Source organism: Primulina tabacum, chromosome 9 (genome assembly GCF_025594145.1).
Source record: "Primulina tabacum isolate GXHZ01 chromosome 9, ASM2559414v2, whole genome shotgun sequence".
Classification (NCBI taxonomy): domain Eukaryota; kingdom Viridiplantae; phylum Streptophyta; class Magnoliopsida; order Lamiales; family Gesneriaceae; genus Primulina; species Primulina tabacum.
In genome coordinates this window covers 39,105,639-39,122,851 of record NC_134558.1, presented here as the reverse complement: position 1 = coordinate 39,122,851, position 17,213 = coordinate 39,105,639, and the positions used below count along the sequence as shown (strand labels likewise).

At 34.6% G+C, this 17,213-nt stretch overlaps 2 protein-coding genes and 2 pseudogenes across 2 annotated transcripts; all 4 read left to right on the top strand.

Moving 5' to 3' along the window:
• The first annotated feature begins 821 nt into the window (after positions 1-821).
• Positions 822-4,808, top strand: LOC142556047 (inactive protein kinase SELMODRAFT_444075-like). The gene is made up of 10 exons (XM_075667251.1): positions 822-1,384; positions 1,502-1,794; positions 1,971-2,131; positions 2,216-2,310; positions 2,396-3,387; positions 3,488-3,648; positions 3,772-3,848; positions 3,929-4,076; positions 4,169-4,318; positions 4,491-4,808. Exons 2-10 carry the CDS (start codon positions 1,608-1,610, stop codon positions 4,662-4,664), a joined length of 2,145 nt encoding a protein of 714 aa, XP_075523366.1. The 5' UTR covers positions 822-1,384; positions 1,502-1,607; the 3' UTR covers positions 4,665-4,808.
• A 973-nt stretch (positions 4,809-5,781) lies between these two features.
• On the top strand, positions 5,782-6,809 carry LOC142556046 (uncharacterized; annotated as a pseudogene).
• Positions 6,810-9,438: 2,629 nt separating this feature from the next.
• LOC142504500 (protein FAR1-RELATED SEQUENCE 4-like) lies at positions 9,439-11,030 on the top strand (annotated as a pseudogene).
• Positions 11,031-12,317: 1,287 nt separating this feature from the next.
• Positions 12,318-15,510, top strand: LOC142556045 (uncharacterized). The gene is made up of 10 exons (XM_075667250.1): positions 12,318-12,764; positions 12,860-12,954; positions 13,180-13,247; positions 13,329-13,372; positions 13,487-13,564; positions 13,651-13,804; positions 14,154-14,306; positions 14,377-14,487; positions 14,942-15,007; positions 15,142-15,510. The coding sequence occupies exons 1-10, from the start codon at positions 12,469-12,471 to the stop codon at positions 15,238-15,240; spliced, it is 1,164 nt and encodes a 387-aa protein (XP_075523365.1). The 5' UTR covers positions 12,318-12,468; the 3' UTR covers positions 15,241-15,510.
• Positions 15,511-17,213: the final 1,703 nt, after the last annotated feature.

The following is a 17,213-nucleotide window of genomic DNA, read 5'->3' as shown; positions in this document are numbered from 1 at the left end:
ACAAATAAATTATTTTGGACAAATCTTGTATGAACTTACGTCGAAAGATATTGATCTACCATATCCTACCATTCATTCAAGCTATAAAGGTAGAGGTGTAGTTAGGTGACATATCTCGGGGGCGACCTCTGGTGTCAGTAAAACAATAGAGGTGAAGGGAGACAAGAATTGAATGATATTCAGAAATCAGCCCACATTTTCATTGGCGGAGATTTTGTGAAATATATATATTTTTTTGTGGTTGTATGTTTCCATATAAACGTTATACATAATTAATTAACGGTACAGAAGTCAGTGCATCAGTTGTATTGTTCTTACACAAATCTCTGTATTTTCTTCTTTCAAGAATGATCATATATGTGGTGTATGTAAAAAGCTAGTACTGAAAGATCTTTTAATTTTTTTTTTCATTTTTTATGGTACGTGATCTGGGTTGATGTTTTTGTATTTCAATTTCACGAATTTGGATTGTTCACTGTTCAGCTCAGGACATGAACGGTGGTGTGTTTGCAGAATGCTGTATCTCTCACTGTTCACACACGCGCGCGCGCCCTCATACCAAATTTATATTTTACTTCAAAAATTTACTTGTAGTATTTGTGCAGTACAAGAGAATGTTTTCGATTTCTTGGGTTTTTGAGCTACTCTGGACGTTTATGTTCAATTTCATCAATCTTTAAATTGTCAATGTCCGATCCGATTTGAAAGCTCATATCAGAACATGTATGAAAAATCGTATTCACGCACTCTCTCTTTCACAAAAGCATTCCACAAACAAAATGAGACTCTTTATAAAATTATTATTATTATCATAATCGGCCCTTCTCTTTAGTTTGTAGACTGTAGTTGTCGTTTTGGTTTAGCTGTTATGGTCAATTACTCGAAAGCTACAGAATCCCATCGGCCTGGGCCAAAATTCATTTGAATCTTGTTATGTGAATATAGAGTTTTTATGTGATTGGCTGATTGATTTGGTTAGTTTTTTTTTGGTTTTGTTTCTGCAGGAGTGGTCATTTTGGGTTTGTAAAAGAAGATTTAATAGCCGGGGAGTCGTATATCTGACTGCACGAAGCTCAATTCCTCATGTCAATTTATTCAGCTTTATGATGATTTCTGGTTTTGTGAGCATCTTGATGTGAAAGCCAAAAGCAAAAGTACTGGTTTAGAAAGCTGAGGTTTTGAGGAGTTTGAGTTTCATTTTTCCTGGTATTGCCGAATTTGTAATAGTAGAAGAAAAGGAAAACGAAAGTGGCTGACCTTGAATCCAAAGAACAACTAATTTTTCCCTGCGATGCCTTCGCCTTTTTCACTACCTGCCCCATTTTCACTTATCTGGTTTTAGAGCAGGTTGCTAAAAAGAAAGTCCACGCGAATAGCTGACATGGTGCCGTCCCTACTATCTGCATATAAGCAGAGTGTTACTTAATTTCTGTTCTTCGACTGGCAAAGAAGAAAAAGGAGAGCAAACCTCATTGAGGAAACAATGATTCTTGGTTTACAGATTGGCACTTGGCAGCAGAGGTGTCTCGTTGAAACTTACTGATAACTTTTTAAACCTTCAGAAAAAGAAAAGGAGAGCAGAACTGGGATAATTTTCTTTTGGGACAATGAGTAGAGATTTGAACAAAAGGGTTAAGCAACAAGACAAGGGTTGTGATGTTGCTGAAAAGGTTGTGGTTGCTGTTAAGGCATCCAAGGAGTTCCCTAAGAGTGCTCTGGTTTGGGCTCTGACCCACGTTGTTAAACCTGGAGACTGCGTTGTACTTCTTGTTGTCGCTAATTCACAGAACTCTGGTGAGAATATTCAAATATTTGATTTCATTTGTTATTTTCTTGTTGGATTTCGGTGTTGGTTCAATTTGTGATCCTGCTTTTGTTGAGAGATGAAATCAATTCGAGAATCAAATTGACGGGCCGGAGACTCCGCTAGTTTATGTCGATATTAATGATTATTCTCTAACCTAAATCAGGGAGAAAACTATGGGGCTTCCCTAGACTGACCGGAGACTGTGCTAGTGTCCACCGGAGGTCACAGTCTGCTACAAGTGTGGACCGCAAATCTGATATGACTATATCAGATTCTTGCTCTCAGATGATTCTTCAGCTGCAAGATGTATACGACCCAAATGAAGTGAGCGAGTATTCTTATTTGTTAAATTTTGAATTTTGCCATTTACCATTGCGATGATATATGTTTCTGTTAATAATAATTCAGATCAGTGTGAAGATAAATATTGTCCCGGGGACGCCATGTGGAGCCGTTGCTGCTGATGCAAAAAGAAATCATGCGAAGTGGGTGGTCTTGGACAAGTAAGAACGCTCCTTTGTGCCTATTGATGCGTCTAAATCATTATCCTGCGACGTATTGTGACTTTATATTCTGAATATCGTGCAGAGATCTCAAACATGAAGAAAAACGCTGCATGGAAGAGTTACAATGCAACATTGTGGTTATGAAACGGTCCCAACCGAAGATTCTTAGATTGAATTTAGTCGGATCACCAGAAAAGAAAACAGAGTTGAGTACTAATCCTGACAAGGACCAGTCATCCAAGAAAAAAGAAAATACCAATGATCCTCTGGTTTTGACTCGTGGTTCTCTTGTTACCCCCTCGAGTAGTCCTGAGACATTCACCGCAACAGAAGTAGGGACTTCTTCAGTTTCAAGCTCTGATCCCGGAACTTCGCCATTCTTCATTACCGCAGTAAAGGGTGGCCTCAAGAAAGAGGGCATATTAGATTCAAAACAAGATCGTGATAGTGGTGATTCGGGTTCAGAAACCGAGACAGAATATTTGTCGTCCTCCTCGAGTTTGAAGTTTCAACCATCTTTGGAACATCTTGGTGAAAACTCGAGACGAACTCATAATCGTTCTTTAAGTTCTGGAACCAGTATCCTTCTAGAAAAGTTTACTAAACTAGATGACCAAGTCAGGTTTGGATCACCAAGGTATCTGTCAAATCAAGATCTCAGTAGCAGTTTGAGGGAAGTAATTTCCACATTGAAGACCACTCCCCCTGGACCCCCTCCTTTCTTGTGTTCTATTTGTCAGCACAAGGCTCCTGTATTTGGTAAACCTCCGAGGTGGTTCACATATGCTGAGCTGGAGCTTGCCACCGGAGGTTTTTCACGAGCTAACTTTTTGGCAGAAGGCGGGTTCGGATCTGTCTACCTAGGAGTCCTTCCCGATGGCCAGGCTATTGCAGTTAAGCAACACAAAATGGCAAGTTCTCAAGGGGATCAAGAATTTTGCTCAGAAGTTGAAGTGCTCAGCTGTGCTCAGCACCGCAATGTTGTTATGTTAATTGGTTTCTGCATGGAAGGCAGCAGAAGATTGCTGGTATATGAGTACATCTGCAATGGATCACTGGATTCGTATCTTTACGGTATGCTTTCAAGAACACTCTTTCTTAACTGACTCTCGACGCCCTTCCATATTCATGTGGCCTGATTACACTTTATGTAATTGCTCTGGGGCACTTTCAGGACGTCATCCAGATACATTAACGTGGTCTGCACGTCAGAAAATTGCAGTCGGAGCTGCCCGAGGTTTACGATATCTCCATGAAGAATGCAGAGTTGGTTGCATTGTGCATCGTGACATGCGACCCAATAATATTCTTATTACTCATGATTTCGAACCCTTGGTACTAGTCTTCTTAGATCAAAACTCAAACTCTTTACTTTGCTTCGGACTTCCCCAAATTTTCAAAATGTTTCAGTAGTTATTATTACAGTCATAAATATCTAAATCTTTATTTTTCTGGAAGGTGGGAGATTTTGGTCTAGCAAGGTGGCAGCCTGATGGAGAAACAGGAGTTGAAACTAGGGTAATAGGAACATTTGGGTAAATATTCTTGCGCACTTGTTTTTTGGAATAAGGCGACGCTTTGCAATTCAAAATTCATGAGTGCATTGTGTTTATAGGTACTTGGCACCCGAGTATGCTCAAAGTGGTCAAATCACTGAGAAAGCAGATGTCTACTCATTTGGTGTGGTATTAATGGAGCTAGCGACTGGACGTAAAGCAATCGATATAAACAGGCCCAAGGGTCAGCAATGTCTTACAGAATGGGTATGTCTCTTCTCGTAGAGGCATTATATTTACAGCGGTGAGGAAAGTAGAATAACTGATGTGATTTTTTTATGGCAACTGATATATTAAAGGCACGCCCACTATTGGAAGCATATGCTATCGATGAACTCATAGATCCACGCTTAGGCAGCCAGTATTTGGAGAACGAGGTTTACTGTATGCTGCATGCTGCATCTTTGTGCTTAAGTCGGGATCCTCTGGAAAGACCTCGCATGTCGCAGGTACTAGAATCTGGTTGAACCACCAAATATTAAAGCACACACTAAACCCATGAAAATGACAATGAGATATCAAGTTATATAGTTGCTGATGATAATTAATATTTTTGGTTTTCAATCGTTTAAACTTGGTTTCAAAAACTTACAAAACCATCTACCCTTCTTCTCCAAATAGGTGCTCAGGATACTTGAGGGCGAAGTCATGGGTTCGACCCAAAGGTCCGTTAGTGGGAAGATGTGGTCTGATCACCGGATACAAAACGAACAGCATATCGACCTTACTGTGAACAAGACTACCCAGCATTTGGATTCGAAGCTTTCTATCAACTCAAGATCGAAATTTCACTGACCCGAGCGGCTAAGAATGACAGAAATTCATGTCTGTGTCAAGCACTCGAGCACTAGGAAACTTTGTTTTGGGTATTAGGTGAATGGGTGTGACTACATTATTAATGTTAATATATAATGATGATATATATCTATACTTTATTTATTACCTAAGTTATAAAGAATATATATCCGTTCAAACAATAAAAATGGAGTAATACAATTTACAAATATAAAATAAAAATTAAATAATATTTATTGAAACAATTAGAGCTAAAAAAGTAATTGACGAAATTAAATAAAATATATTAAGTCTTGCATAAAAATTCTAGTAGAATGGAGAATGAAGTGTATGAAAAGTTAATCAAGATTAGATAACCAAATGCTTCAATTTGGGGATAATTTTGAAAACAAAATATGCAGTGGCTCCTTACCACAATCTCATCGAAAAAATCGTAATTCTATATATCGTTGGTAGATCATCATACAATTTTGATTTTTTAAATTTCATTAATCAAATTGATTAGAACATTATTCTCATAAAACTAACATACGAGAAGATATGATATGAGTTTTTGTGTTTATTTATTTATACAATAAAATATGGATATGAGCTAGTATGCTGGTGCATAGAGAGCAACTATCAGATATATATTCGGTGTGATTACTTATTTTTCCTATAAAACGTAGTTTTATAAATTTATTTGAGCCAAACATTAATTTTTATGATCAGAACTATTTACCTATAAAAATATTTATCATTATCAATTTTTTTAAAAAATTAATTACAATGCTGGTTCAATTTTTTTTATGTGGGCCATTTTGTATCCTATCCACTTGACTAAGAAATACAAATCCGAGGGTAATAATTCACAAAATTAAAATTATTATTATTTTTTATTTCTTTTCTAATATCTTTAATAAATGACAAAAACACTGTGTGAAACGAACTTTTTTATTTGAATTATTCATGAAAAAATATTATTATTTATTACTGAAGTCATGTGTACGACAAACGAGGACCTTTAGCAGGTGTAAAGTATAATTTATATCATAAATTTTGTATTTCATAGTTAGAGTGTAGAATGTAATCAGGCAGTCGTATCTTCTCCCCTTCTCACTCTATACGTATAGGCCGCCCATATATATCTTCATGCATTAAATAAATCCCTAATTCAATGAACCAAAGAAAACCGGGCTAGCCCAAGTAAATACAACTCAGATGGCGGAGGGAGTTTATCCATCTGCAAAACCAGCAGCAAACGGCGCCGCCGCTACCGCCAGCACAATCAACAGCACTGCAGCCCCTGCATTCCCGGCGAGTAAAGCTCAGCTCTATAATGTCACACGCCCAGCCTACCGTCCTCAGCCTCCTCCACGCCGGAGCAAACGTAGCATATGCTGCGCTTGCTGCCTCTGGACCACAGTCTGCATCCTAATCTTGATACTCCTTGCCGGAATCGCTGGCGTCGTATTCTACGTGATGTACCGTCCCCCACCGACCCTCTTTCTCCGTCACATCTCTCCAGCTCTCCAAATTTAATCTCACCGACACAACCGTGACGTCCGCCTTCAACTTCACCCTCGTCGCTCGTAACACTAACAAGAAGATCATCTTCTTCTACGATCCGATCGCGGTGGAAATACTCTCCGACGATATTTCCATCGGTTCTGGATCTTTCCCGGCTTTCATTCACGGAACCCAAAACACGACGACTCTAAGAGCAGTCGTTGCGAGTTCGGCAGCTCCGATCCCCGACGGCATTGACATCTTGACTTTGAAATCCAGCTTGAAGAACAAGAACCTTGCCCTGAAAATTCAACTAGATTCAAAAGTGAAGGTAAAAGTCGGGAAATCGAAAACGAAAAAGCTGAAAATCAGGGTCGTTTGCGACGGAATCAAGGTTGCTCCTCCTACAGGCAATTCTACCGCCGCCGCGACGACTTCGAAAGTGAAATGCAAAGTGGATCCGAGAGTCAAGATCATCAAGTGGACGGTCTGATTGAAATTCAATGCGAAAGGTGTTATGATTTTCTTTCCTTTTTTTGAAAATTTTCTTGCTATGGATTTTATTTTATTCATTTTTAATTTGGTATATGATATGATTGCCATTAGGAGAAATTAGGATTTTATTTTTAATATGCAATGCATATATTCTGATTAGTGATTTTAGTAAGATTAATTTGAAATTGATCTTTCCATATTGTAATATATATTTGAAATTTGTGCCATTTGATAATATAGTTTACCGTAGAGAGAATAAAGTCTGTATTACTCTGATTAAAATTTATTTATTATTGTAAAAAACACAAAAAAAAAAAAAAACAATATGAACTCTTATAATCAATATTATATTATCAATAAATTTAAATAATAATATTGAAGTTTATAATTTAATTGTATAATATGAATTAAATTATATATAATATGAATTAATATAAGAAAATTATTTAAATTGTAAAATACGAATACAAATTTAAATATAATAAGAATACAACTTCAAACATTTGAATTACAGTATACATACCACAAATGACAAATTAAAGCATTTCGTGGTACGAAATGAGCATATTTGTATTAAATTATATTATTTATAAATCAGTAAATCAAATTATTTCTTAATTATTAATAATTAACATAAATCAATAAATAAATATTTAAAAAATAAATTATTATTTTTTTTAGTTTTTATGTTTAGATATCTCATTATTAAAATAATAAAATAAATATTTTATTAGTATATAAATAATAATTATATTTAAAAATGAATAATAAAATTAATACATATAATAATAATAATAACAATTTTCTTTAAAAAAAAAATGCTTCTGCACCAAGTTGGCTGAGGCTACCTCTTACGCCAAATTTGGCGCAGAGATGGAGACTGCGCTATTTTGGTCTCATTAGAGTAAATCTTTGCTTCTTTTGGTGCAAAAATTGGAGATGCTCTAATTGATAACAAATTCAATCAACTCTTGGATGAAATAGGTGAGTGATATTTTATTTATACTCATTAGTCTTATATATGTTATTAAATATAAATATGCAAATAAATAATATATATGAGATCGGTTGTGTGTATTTGGGACCCGCCAATATTTAAATAATCAAAAATTTAATTGCAAAATTCAGCGTGACGTTGGAAAAAAATAAAATTTTAAAATGGCGGGACATGTGAACCTCCTCCCAATTGTCAGAGATTATTAGAATTTTTTTTTTTTTTTTAAAATGGTTGAATCATAGATTGGATGGGGACAAGTGATGCGACAAGAATAATGGACGAAAACTTAATTATATAAATATTCCCTAAATAATTGATCGGTCACCTCAATTCATTCATACAACAATAGTTTTAAAATACAATAAATTATAATTTTTTAGATAAAAAATCTTACAAATTTCCAACTTGTCCAGGTCCAAGCAACATGTGAAATTGCAAAGACTTTCGAGAAACATGGGAAACGGAACAACACTTAAAAAATGACAATAATAATTTAATCAACTATGGTAGCCATAAAGCCACCAGAACTAAGTCATGGACCTGATGCTTAACACATAGCGCAGGGATAGGTATTTTGTTTCAAGAGCATAAGCTTCCTTGCAAGTAAATAGGAAGCTGGATTTATTTCAATAGCCGATAATTCACATACAAAAAAGGCATCACAAATGAAATGTCAAAAGCAACAGAGATCAGATCGAGAATATGAAGAAACAGGTCATTGTAACGCCGAACCTAAGCTTTTCACCTCATTCTAATTTCTCACTAAAGGGAATTTTGCTCATAGCAGCTGGTGCGATGTTGGACTTGGAGCATCTCCCTTGTACAAAATAGCACCCTGATTAGTGTAGGATTGGAAATGATATTTAGTGATATGATATTTCAATATAAACATTTGAAGGGATCTGATATTATTTTTTATTATATAGTTGAAATACTTTATAAATTTTGTTATTTTCAAATTAACGATTTTTTCGTTTTGATTTATTTAGTACTTGTATAATCGTTATACAATTTGGTAGAGGTATTTTTAGGAATTTAAAATTGTGAAGTATAGCACTGATAATATAGATTCATAAATTATACATAAAGGTGTCTTATTTAGTGGATTTTTTTTAAAAAAAAAATTATTAATTTTAAACTATCGAGGATCTTCTTGTTTCGTAGAGATGAAAAGGAGGTTTAGGTATTGCATTTATCAAAATTAACTAAAATGAATTACTAATTGGATCTTGTAATTTTTTTTAGTCATTTAATTTGTTAAAATTTTATTTTTATTCAATACTTTAGATTTTTTTATTTGTTCTTTAAAAGCCACTAAATCCACTGAATATGACTTATTAACCTCTGTGTTATCGTGTTTGACTCATGTAACCAGAATAAAATCAATATTACGTACGTAAAATTCATCTAAAAAAAGAAAAAAGAAATCAAGATAAATACTCTTAGTTTTCGTTATTAGAGTTAATTAAGATAACAGTGATGTTGAATAATACGATAAATTTAATAGTTTCAATTAAAAAAATTAAAATCCAAAAGAGATCTTCCCGATAACCTAATGTCGCACGAAAATTTAAATTTTGGAGTCCATAAATTTACAACGCGACTTTAGTTCGTGTTGACAATTTTGGACTATTGGGGAGAAGAGAGGGGGGGATCGAATTTTAGGATAGCAAGAATTTGCGTAGCACACGCTTCATTCCAACCGTGTACTTCCTCAAAATCTCACTAGCTCCCTTGTATTTTATCTCAGCCATTTTCAACCTCAATGCTGGTTTTGTTTTAATCCCGTGGAAAATGGATTCTGGTGGCGGTATTGTGCTGGAAAATTCAAATTCAGACCCTCGGGTTGATATGGAATTTGATACTCACGAGGGAGCTTATGAATACTATAAAGAATATGCAAAATCAGTTGGCTTTGGTGCTGCCAGGTTGAGTAGTCATCGCTCAAGAGCGTCTAAAGAATTTATCGATTCTTGCATTAGATATGGGAATAAACAACAATCTGATGAAGCTATTAATCCAAGGCCCTCACCGAAGATAGGCTGTGAAGCTAGTATGCACGTGAAGCGGAAGCCGAGTGGGAAGTGGTATATTCATAGTTTTGTTAAAGAGCATAACCACGAGCTTTTACCTGATCAAGCACATTTCTTTAAAAGCCATAGGAATACAGATTCTGTTATTGTAGATTCTAAAGCTAGGAAGAAAAAAGTGGTGGCTTCCACGTCGAAACAGTTTGGCGCTTACCAGTTTTCCGGGACTTCTTTAGAGAATTTGATTCGGAATCAGCATGATAGGGGCAGATGTTTGAGTTTAGAAGAAGCTAGGTGTCTCTCAGGCTGTACTTGAGTTTTGTGCGCAAATGCACAAGGAGAACCCAAAATTTCTTTATTCATTTGACTTCAACGAAGAGCATCGGCTGAGAAATGTGTTTTGGGTTGATGCCAAAGGAGTGGAAGATTTCACAAATTTTGGGGATGTTGTATCATTTGACACAACATGTTATGCGAGCAACTACAAGATTCCATTGGCTATTTTTGTAGGGGTGAACAATCATAATTGAGCCCACGTTTCTAGGATGTGCATTGATGGCCGATGGGACAGTGTGTGTACACATAAGTTTGGTTGATGAAAATGTGGTGTTTGGCGATGGGGGGACGAGGTCCTGAGATTATACTCACTGACCAAAGCGAGACAATCAAAGCTGAGCAGTACCTATGGTATTTCCTGAGACTCGGTTTTTTTTCCATGTGTGGAATGTACTAGAAAAGATTCCTAGACAGCTAGATTATCTCAGCCTCTGGCATGATACTTTCTTGCTAAAGCTCGAGAAATGCATATACAGATCTTGGAGTGAAGAACAATCTGAGAAGAGATGGTGGAAGCTACTTGACAGATTCAATCTTCTCCAGTCATTGTATGTTGACCGAAAACTCTGTGTGCCTATCTTTATAAAGGACGTTTCTTTTGCTGGGTTATCTGTAGCTTCAAGATCTGAAAGCTTGAATGCTTTCTTTGATAGATATATTCAAGGGGAAACTTATTTGAGGGATCTAATAGGAAGATATATATCTATTCTTGAAGACAGGTACGAAGAGGAGGCCGAGACGAACTTTGATGTATGGCACGAATCACCATTTGAGAAACAAATGTTACTTGTTTATAATCAATCATGAAATATTCAAGAAGTTCCAAATTGAGGTTCTTGGAGCAGCAGCAGTATGCCATCTTAAGAAAGAAAGGGAAGATGGTTCTACCGCTGCATATGGTGTGAAAGACTTTGGAAATAATCGAGAATTTTTTGTGGTGCGGAACGAACTAAATTCAGACATATACTGTCTTGTCATTCATTTGAATACAAAGGTTACTTTGTAGACATGCTAATGTAGATTGGTTGGAGAATTATATTTTGTGTTTGATGCATATAATACACTATTTTATTACCATTCTTTGAACCAAAATTGAATTTTGGGTTGGAGATGAACAATTAGTTACATCATATTTGTGATGAATATGTGATCATATATAATACAATACAATAGTCAATAAGGGTGCAAACGAATTGACTTGAGTGGAATATTAGAGAAAAACGAAGTTTGAATTAAGTTCAAATCAAGTATATTGAGTTCGAGTTAATTTTATTTTATTTATCTCGAGTTCGATTAGAAATGAAGATCGAATCCAACTCGAAATGTTCCGAACATATTTGTGAACTATTTTAATTATTGCTTTGATGAATTTTAAAAAATTGGTGAGTACGCGACAGATCATATCTTTTACATATAATTTAATTTGAGTAAGTATAAGAAAATTAAAATTGAGGGTGATCGATGGCCTCAAACAACCATCTAATAAACTAGCCTGTCACATACAATTTGAATGACGTCCTCCGAACACGCACAAAGACGAGTCATTTGCCAAAGTTGCAAGACTAATTTGTATCAAAACATCACCATTTTTTTTTTAATTCAACTTCTGAAAATCACATCGTCTCTAAAAAAAGATTAAAATGTGTGGAAAATAATAACGTGGACTTACATATTCAATTAAACGTGTTTATGAATTGCTATATTAAAAGATATTATCCAACTAATTTATATAGTTAAGTTATATATTTTATCAGGTTTGAAGTATCAAATTTAAATCTTTATATTATTTCACATAAATACATGTTTTCTTTGTAGAATAAATATTTTATCAGATAGTCTCAAATATCTATTTTTATAAGATAATCAACCTATACTTGAAATGAAAGTAATAGCTTTTAACATGAAATATAATATTTTTAATAATTGGGTCAGGCTCGAGTCTGTCGATGAAATTAACTCATGAGACGAACTCATATGAGTACTTTTGTTATTATTATCTACATTAGAAATAAATGAGATTTATAATTCTCCGATTCATGTGTAACTTTTGAATTTTATTGACATCGCATCATCATAAATTTTTTAAAAGATGCGAATCGATATCGAAAATTTCAAAGTTCATGAATCATAATATTAACAAACATATATTTTATCAAATTATATTAATCAAGATGAATTTCAATCAATAAAAAATAATATTTTTTATATAATTTTTTTTAGTCCCACTGGCATAATAATGGCACGTGGTCATGGCTCCAGTAAAGCAAAAGGCTAGTATTCGTAACTCCTTTTTAACCGTTCCCTATCCATTTTCAGACCCTCGTTTTCCGCACCCCCTCCCCCTCTCTCTTTTCAGTTTTCATTTGAATTTCAATTACATATCGTAACCTACCCCATTCTTCTCCATAAAATAATCATACTTCCCATCAATTCTCCATTTATTCACAATAGAGTTGAAATGAGCAAACAGCTGCCACTTGATTTAGTGTCCAATCTTCAGGACGTGCTCTCCAACCGGAAAAAAATCGGTGGGAACGATGATGAGAATGAATCGTCGGAGCCCAGTAACCGTGACGATGATTCGGCTCATCCTTCTTCTTCTGGTAATGGATACGATGGTGATGTTGATGATGAGTCGAAGCCTGTCATATTGGTCACCAACAGCGATGGTGTCGAATCCCCGGGTCTTCGCTCTTTGGTGGATTCCCTTGTCCGCGTGGGATTGTACAGTGTTTATGTTTGCGCTCCGCAGTCGTAATTAACCTTTCTTCTTTTGAGATTTTGACATGTTTCTATTTATTTTAGTTGTTGGGCCAACTGCTGATTTTCTGGTGGTGATGGGTTTCCAGGGACAAATCTACGTCAGGGCATGCCTTGTCATCGAAGGAGACAGTCGAGGTGGTGTCGGTTGAAGTTAACGGTGCCGTTGCTTATGAGATTTCTGGTACAACCGTGTCTTTCTGTTTGATATTTGCAGTTAATATATAGGTTTGATTTTAGGTGGATGGACCCAGCAGAGGTAGCGTCGTAGTGGTCCATCTACAATGGAAAAAAATTCAAACATATCCTGAAATGGTTAATGTGTTCGATGTAAAGGTCCTACTTGAGCTCTATATAAAATATAAACAGATTAATGTGGAGTAAATTCTGTGCTCTGTGCAACTTTCAGGGACTCCTGCGGATTGTGTATCATTAGCGCTATCTGGTGCACTATTTTCATGGTCTAAGCCTCTGTTGGTATGTGTTACATGCTTTGTGTATTGAAATCTTGTTATTTTTAGTGCTGTTCTGATGTTCTTTACATTGATTCATATTTAGCTGATAAGTGGCATTAACAAAGGTTCCAGCTGTGGTCACCACGTGTACGTTGTTGTAATTTATGCTGCCTATGGTTTTTTTAGTTGATGAGTTTAATCTTGGACTTTGAATTGATTTTTGGAAGCACTAATCTGTAAGGATGATTCGACTACATTTAGGTTTCATTCTGGTGTTGTTGCTGGAGCTACAGAGGCGATAATAAATGATGTGCCGTCCATTTCAATATCCCTGAACTGGTATGTTGATAGACCTTTCCTCTACTTCTCTACTATGTTATATGAGTATGATGTATCTGATAAGTTGGCTATGAGATTTATGGCAGGAAAAAGGATGTGAGTAAAGAAAATGACTTCATGGATGCAGTCACTGTGTGCTTACCGATAATAAATGCAGCAATACGAGACATAGAGAAGGGGGTTTTTGTTAAAGGTTTCTCATTGAGCTTGGAAATTCCAACATCGCCCCTGGAAAACAAGGTCCATTTCTATGATATCATTCAGTGCAGTGTTCTCTATTGGTGGAGCCTTTTTTTTTGTGTGATGCATTTATTATGTTTTTGAAGATAGAAGTGAAAGCTAACTAGATAACTATCGATGCAAATATTGTGTAGTCCAAATTTTTTTTTTAAGTTCGAAATATTCCGAAATAGACCGGCTCGAGTTTAAATCCACTCATGTTTTCTTATTTGAGTTCAAGATCACAATTTTTAACTGACTCAAAGCTTGCAAAATGAATAGTTTTAGGTTTGAGTTTGTTTTTCATTAAGGTTTAATTTGAGCTTAGTCGTTTAGTTAGATCATCTGATGAGGACAATTCTTTTCACAGGGATTCAAGGTTACAAAGAGAAGTCTTTGGAGGTCTACTTTTAGCTGGAAAGCCATTTCAGCCACCAAGAGTCAGGCTGCTTCACGCTTCATAGGCGGTGCACCAGGTCTTGGCATGCAGTTTGCACAGCTCGGTCGTGATGCTTCTGCTGCCGTAAGTATCTTTTTCAGGGGAGTTTTTCACCATATATACACACCTCACATTAAGTGTCTTTGTTTTCAAGGGTGCTGCTCGCCGTCTGACCACCCAAAAAAAGGATATTGAGGTTGTTGAATCAGTTGGTGCTGCAGGGAAATCTGATTTTAAAAGGACAGTGAAACATTTCCGGCTAGAGGTATTTCTTACATTTTTCTTTTGGTTTCCAGTGTAACATGAAGCTTCTTGCTCTTTGGTGGTTCAGTGGGGGTTGCTTATGTAATTCTGACCTTATCAGAATAAAGAGGATTGTGAATCCGTATGTAAGGCATGATTTCCATAATAAATCATCGAATTTGACAACAAGAAACCCGAGGGCAAACTTGAATCAAAGGCCCAACTATTTTAAGACTGTTTCATTATCGTGTTGTTTTTTTCCCGGTCTCATCAGGTGTGTGCTCATGAATCTAAGTGTGACAAGAATTTCAGAATTAAAAAACAATTGGTTCTTGATCTAATTTTATGAGATTGGTATTATTCTTCATTACGTCTCGAATGTCTGCTAACGAGAACATTTGTTCAGTGCTTACTATTATAACTCTCTGGTTATAGTTCACCAATTATTTTCATTGTATATTTGGTAATATCTTCAGATGCATGACGAGCAGCTGCAAGAAGAAAGCGAGGATATGGATTTTAAAGCACTTGAAAATGGTTTTGTAAGTATAGCATAGTACATCCTTGGTATTACGCACATATTTCTTACATGCATGGACTTGTTTTGGATTCTGTGATGACATTTGAGTTGTACGGCTCCTAATGGTGTGTGATCAATCCTTGCATCTTGGAATAGGTTGTGATGACTCCATTTACTGTTTCGACGCATTTAGATTCAGAGACTCTAACGAGTGCTTCAGACTGGATATCTTCATCTCTTCAAGCTGCACAATAAGAAAAACCTTTGAATTTAAGTCATACACGTGATTCTGTACATCTGAAAATTTGGCGTCTCAGTGAGCCCGATTGGTGAGTTCTTGTTTATTTATATTTCCAATTCTGCAGCTACTTCAGATTCTCGATCTTTCATTGTTTGACTGAAGCAAATGCTGCTACCCGTGTTACTTTGTGTTCGTGAGATATAGCAAAATTTTAGATATCTTGTATGGAGTTATATGCTAGAGACGCGTCTTTATTTCCTTGAAAAGTTGGATGCTTTCTGAGATTTTTTTTTTTGTGTGAAATTTTTTAGGCTTCTGGCTTGCTTTCACTGATTGTAGAATGCTTGTACTGGAACAATGCCATCGATAAGTAGCCTATAAAAAATTGTTAAAAGTGCAAGTTTTGGATTCGAGTTGACCAAGCTCCATTTCTTTATATTTTTTCCCTACGAGAATTTTTGAATCACGGTCGGAATAAAACAATACAAATATGTCATTGATGAAATGATTAAGAGATGCATAATAAGTGCGATAAAATAGAGATAAATCTATCTATCTATACATATTATAAAAGTGTGAATCAAGGTCAAAGTTTTTCTATTGTGTATTGTCAACTTTGTCCTTAGTTTGTACACACAGTAAAAATTTAGTGAGGATGTTTTTGTCAAATCAGTTATTATGATAAGGACAAAATTGTCAAAATACATTTTTGTTAGATAATGATCAAGTTGTCAAAAAAGTTGAAACTTTAAAATTCTTTGATTTTTATTTTCTTATAGATGAATTGAACAAACTTTTTTCACAAAAAATATTAATTTGAAAAGATTGAAATACCAAAATATATTGGTTTTATTTGTTTATAGATGAAGTGAAAAAGAATTTTTTCACAAAAAACTTAATTTGTAGATTTTTTCACAAAAAAGTTAAATTGTAGAAGATTAAAATAACAAAATTCTTTTGTTTTATTTTCTTGTAAATAAAGTGAAAATATTTTTTCCACAAAAACTTAGTTTATATAACGGTATGATGTTAAATATATTTTATTTTACGTTCATTAAGATTAATTATTTTAAAATGAAGAATTAAACTAATGAAGCCAAATAATTAAACTAATTTTGTTTTTGTTTTAACAAGATTGGTGTCATGAGGAAGGTTCGATATTTAATTACATTTACAAAATGATACAATAATTATCAGATATAAATATAGATAACCTTAATAAATATTTCATTGATATTTATTTTATCTATATTTCTTTGTCAAAAAGAAAGTCAACTAATATTGTTCAAAGCCTTGGTTTATTATGAAATTTTAACGATATAAGATTGAATAATATATTTGTATTAATTTTAACTATATTTTCCTCTTTTTAAAGGCTAGAAACTATAACAATTATTTTATGAGAGATTCTTGCAATTAACGAATGATTGTTTTTATAAGAGATATATATTGACAAATCAGTTATAGTTTTTGTAACATTAAAAGATATATCTTTGAATGTAAATTTTTAAAATTATGATAAATAAATTTTTATAAAATTTATTCATTAGCAATACTCACTACTTCTCCATAGACAAAGTCAAAGTTATTTGGTTTTTATTTATTTGTAGATGAAGTTAACAAATGTTTTTCACAAAAATATTTGTTTGAATGTGATTTATTTTATTTTGTAGATTTATAATCTTTTGAATGATTTTTTATATGCAAGAAGTTTATCTTCAATTTGGTTTATTTCATCCTAGCCATTGCCCCCATGATAGGATGGATGACCAAGATTTGCCCATGCATATATAGGACCCACTTTTTTTTTTGAAATTGTATGTGTGGCAAGATCTTACCCGTTGAAATGAAGTGAGGGTAGTGCCCACATAGGTAGGATCTCATTATGACTTTAATTTGGTGAGGAAATTTTTGTAAATCAATTATTATGATGATGTCAATCTACGTAGCAAGGATCAAATTGCCAAGAAGATTGAAACTCCAAAAT

Bases quoted from the DNA above. Each gene is read 5' to 3' on its own strand.
- LOC142556047 (XM_075667251.1), top strand. From the start codon at position 1,608: ATGAGTAGAGATTTGAACAAAAGGGTTAAGCAACAAGACAAGGGTTGT. The intron at 3,849-3,928 runs GTAAATATTCTT...TTGTGTTTATAG, and splicing joins AGGGTAATAGGAACATTTGG to GTACTTGGCACCCGAGTATG. The intron at 4,077-4,168 runs GTATGTCTCTTC...GATATATTAAAG, and splicing joins AGCAATGTCTTACAGAATGG to GCACGCCCACTATTGGAAGC.
- LOC142556045 (XM_075667250.1), top strand. From the start codon at position 12,469: ATGAGCAAACAGCTGCCACTTGATTTAGTGTCCAATCTTCAGGACGTG. The intron at 14,307-14,376 runs GTAAGTATCTTT...TTTGTTTTCAAG, and splicing joins GTCGTGATGCTTCTGCTGCC to GGTGCTGCTCGCCGTCTGAC. The intron at 14,488-14,941 runs GTATTTCTTACA...TAATATCTTCAG, and splicing joins TGAAACATTTCCGGCTAGAG to ATGCATGACGAGCAGCTGCA.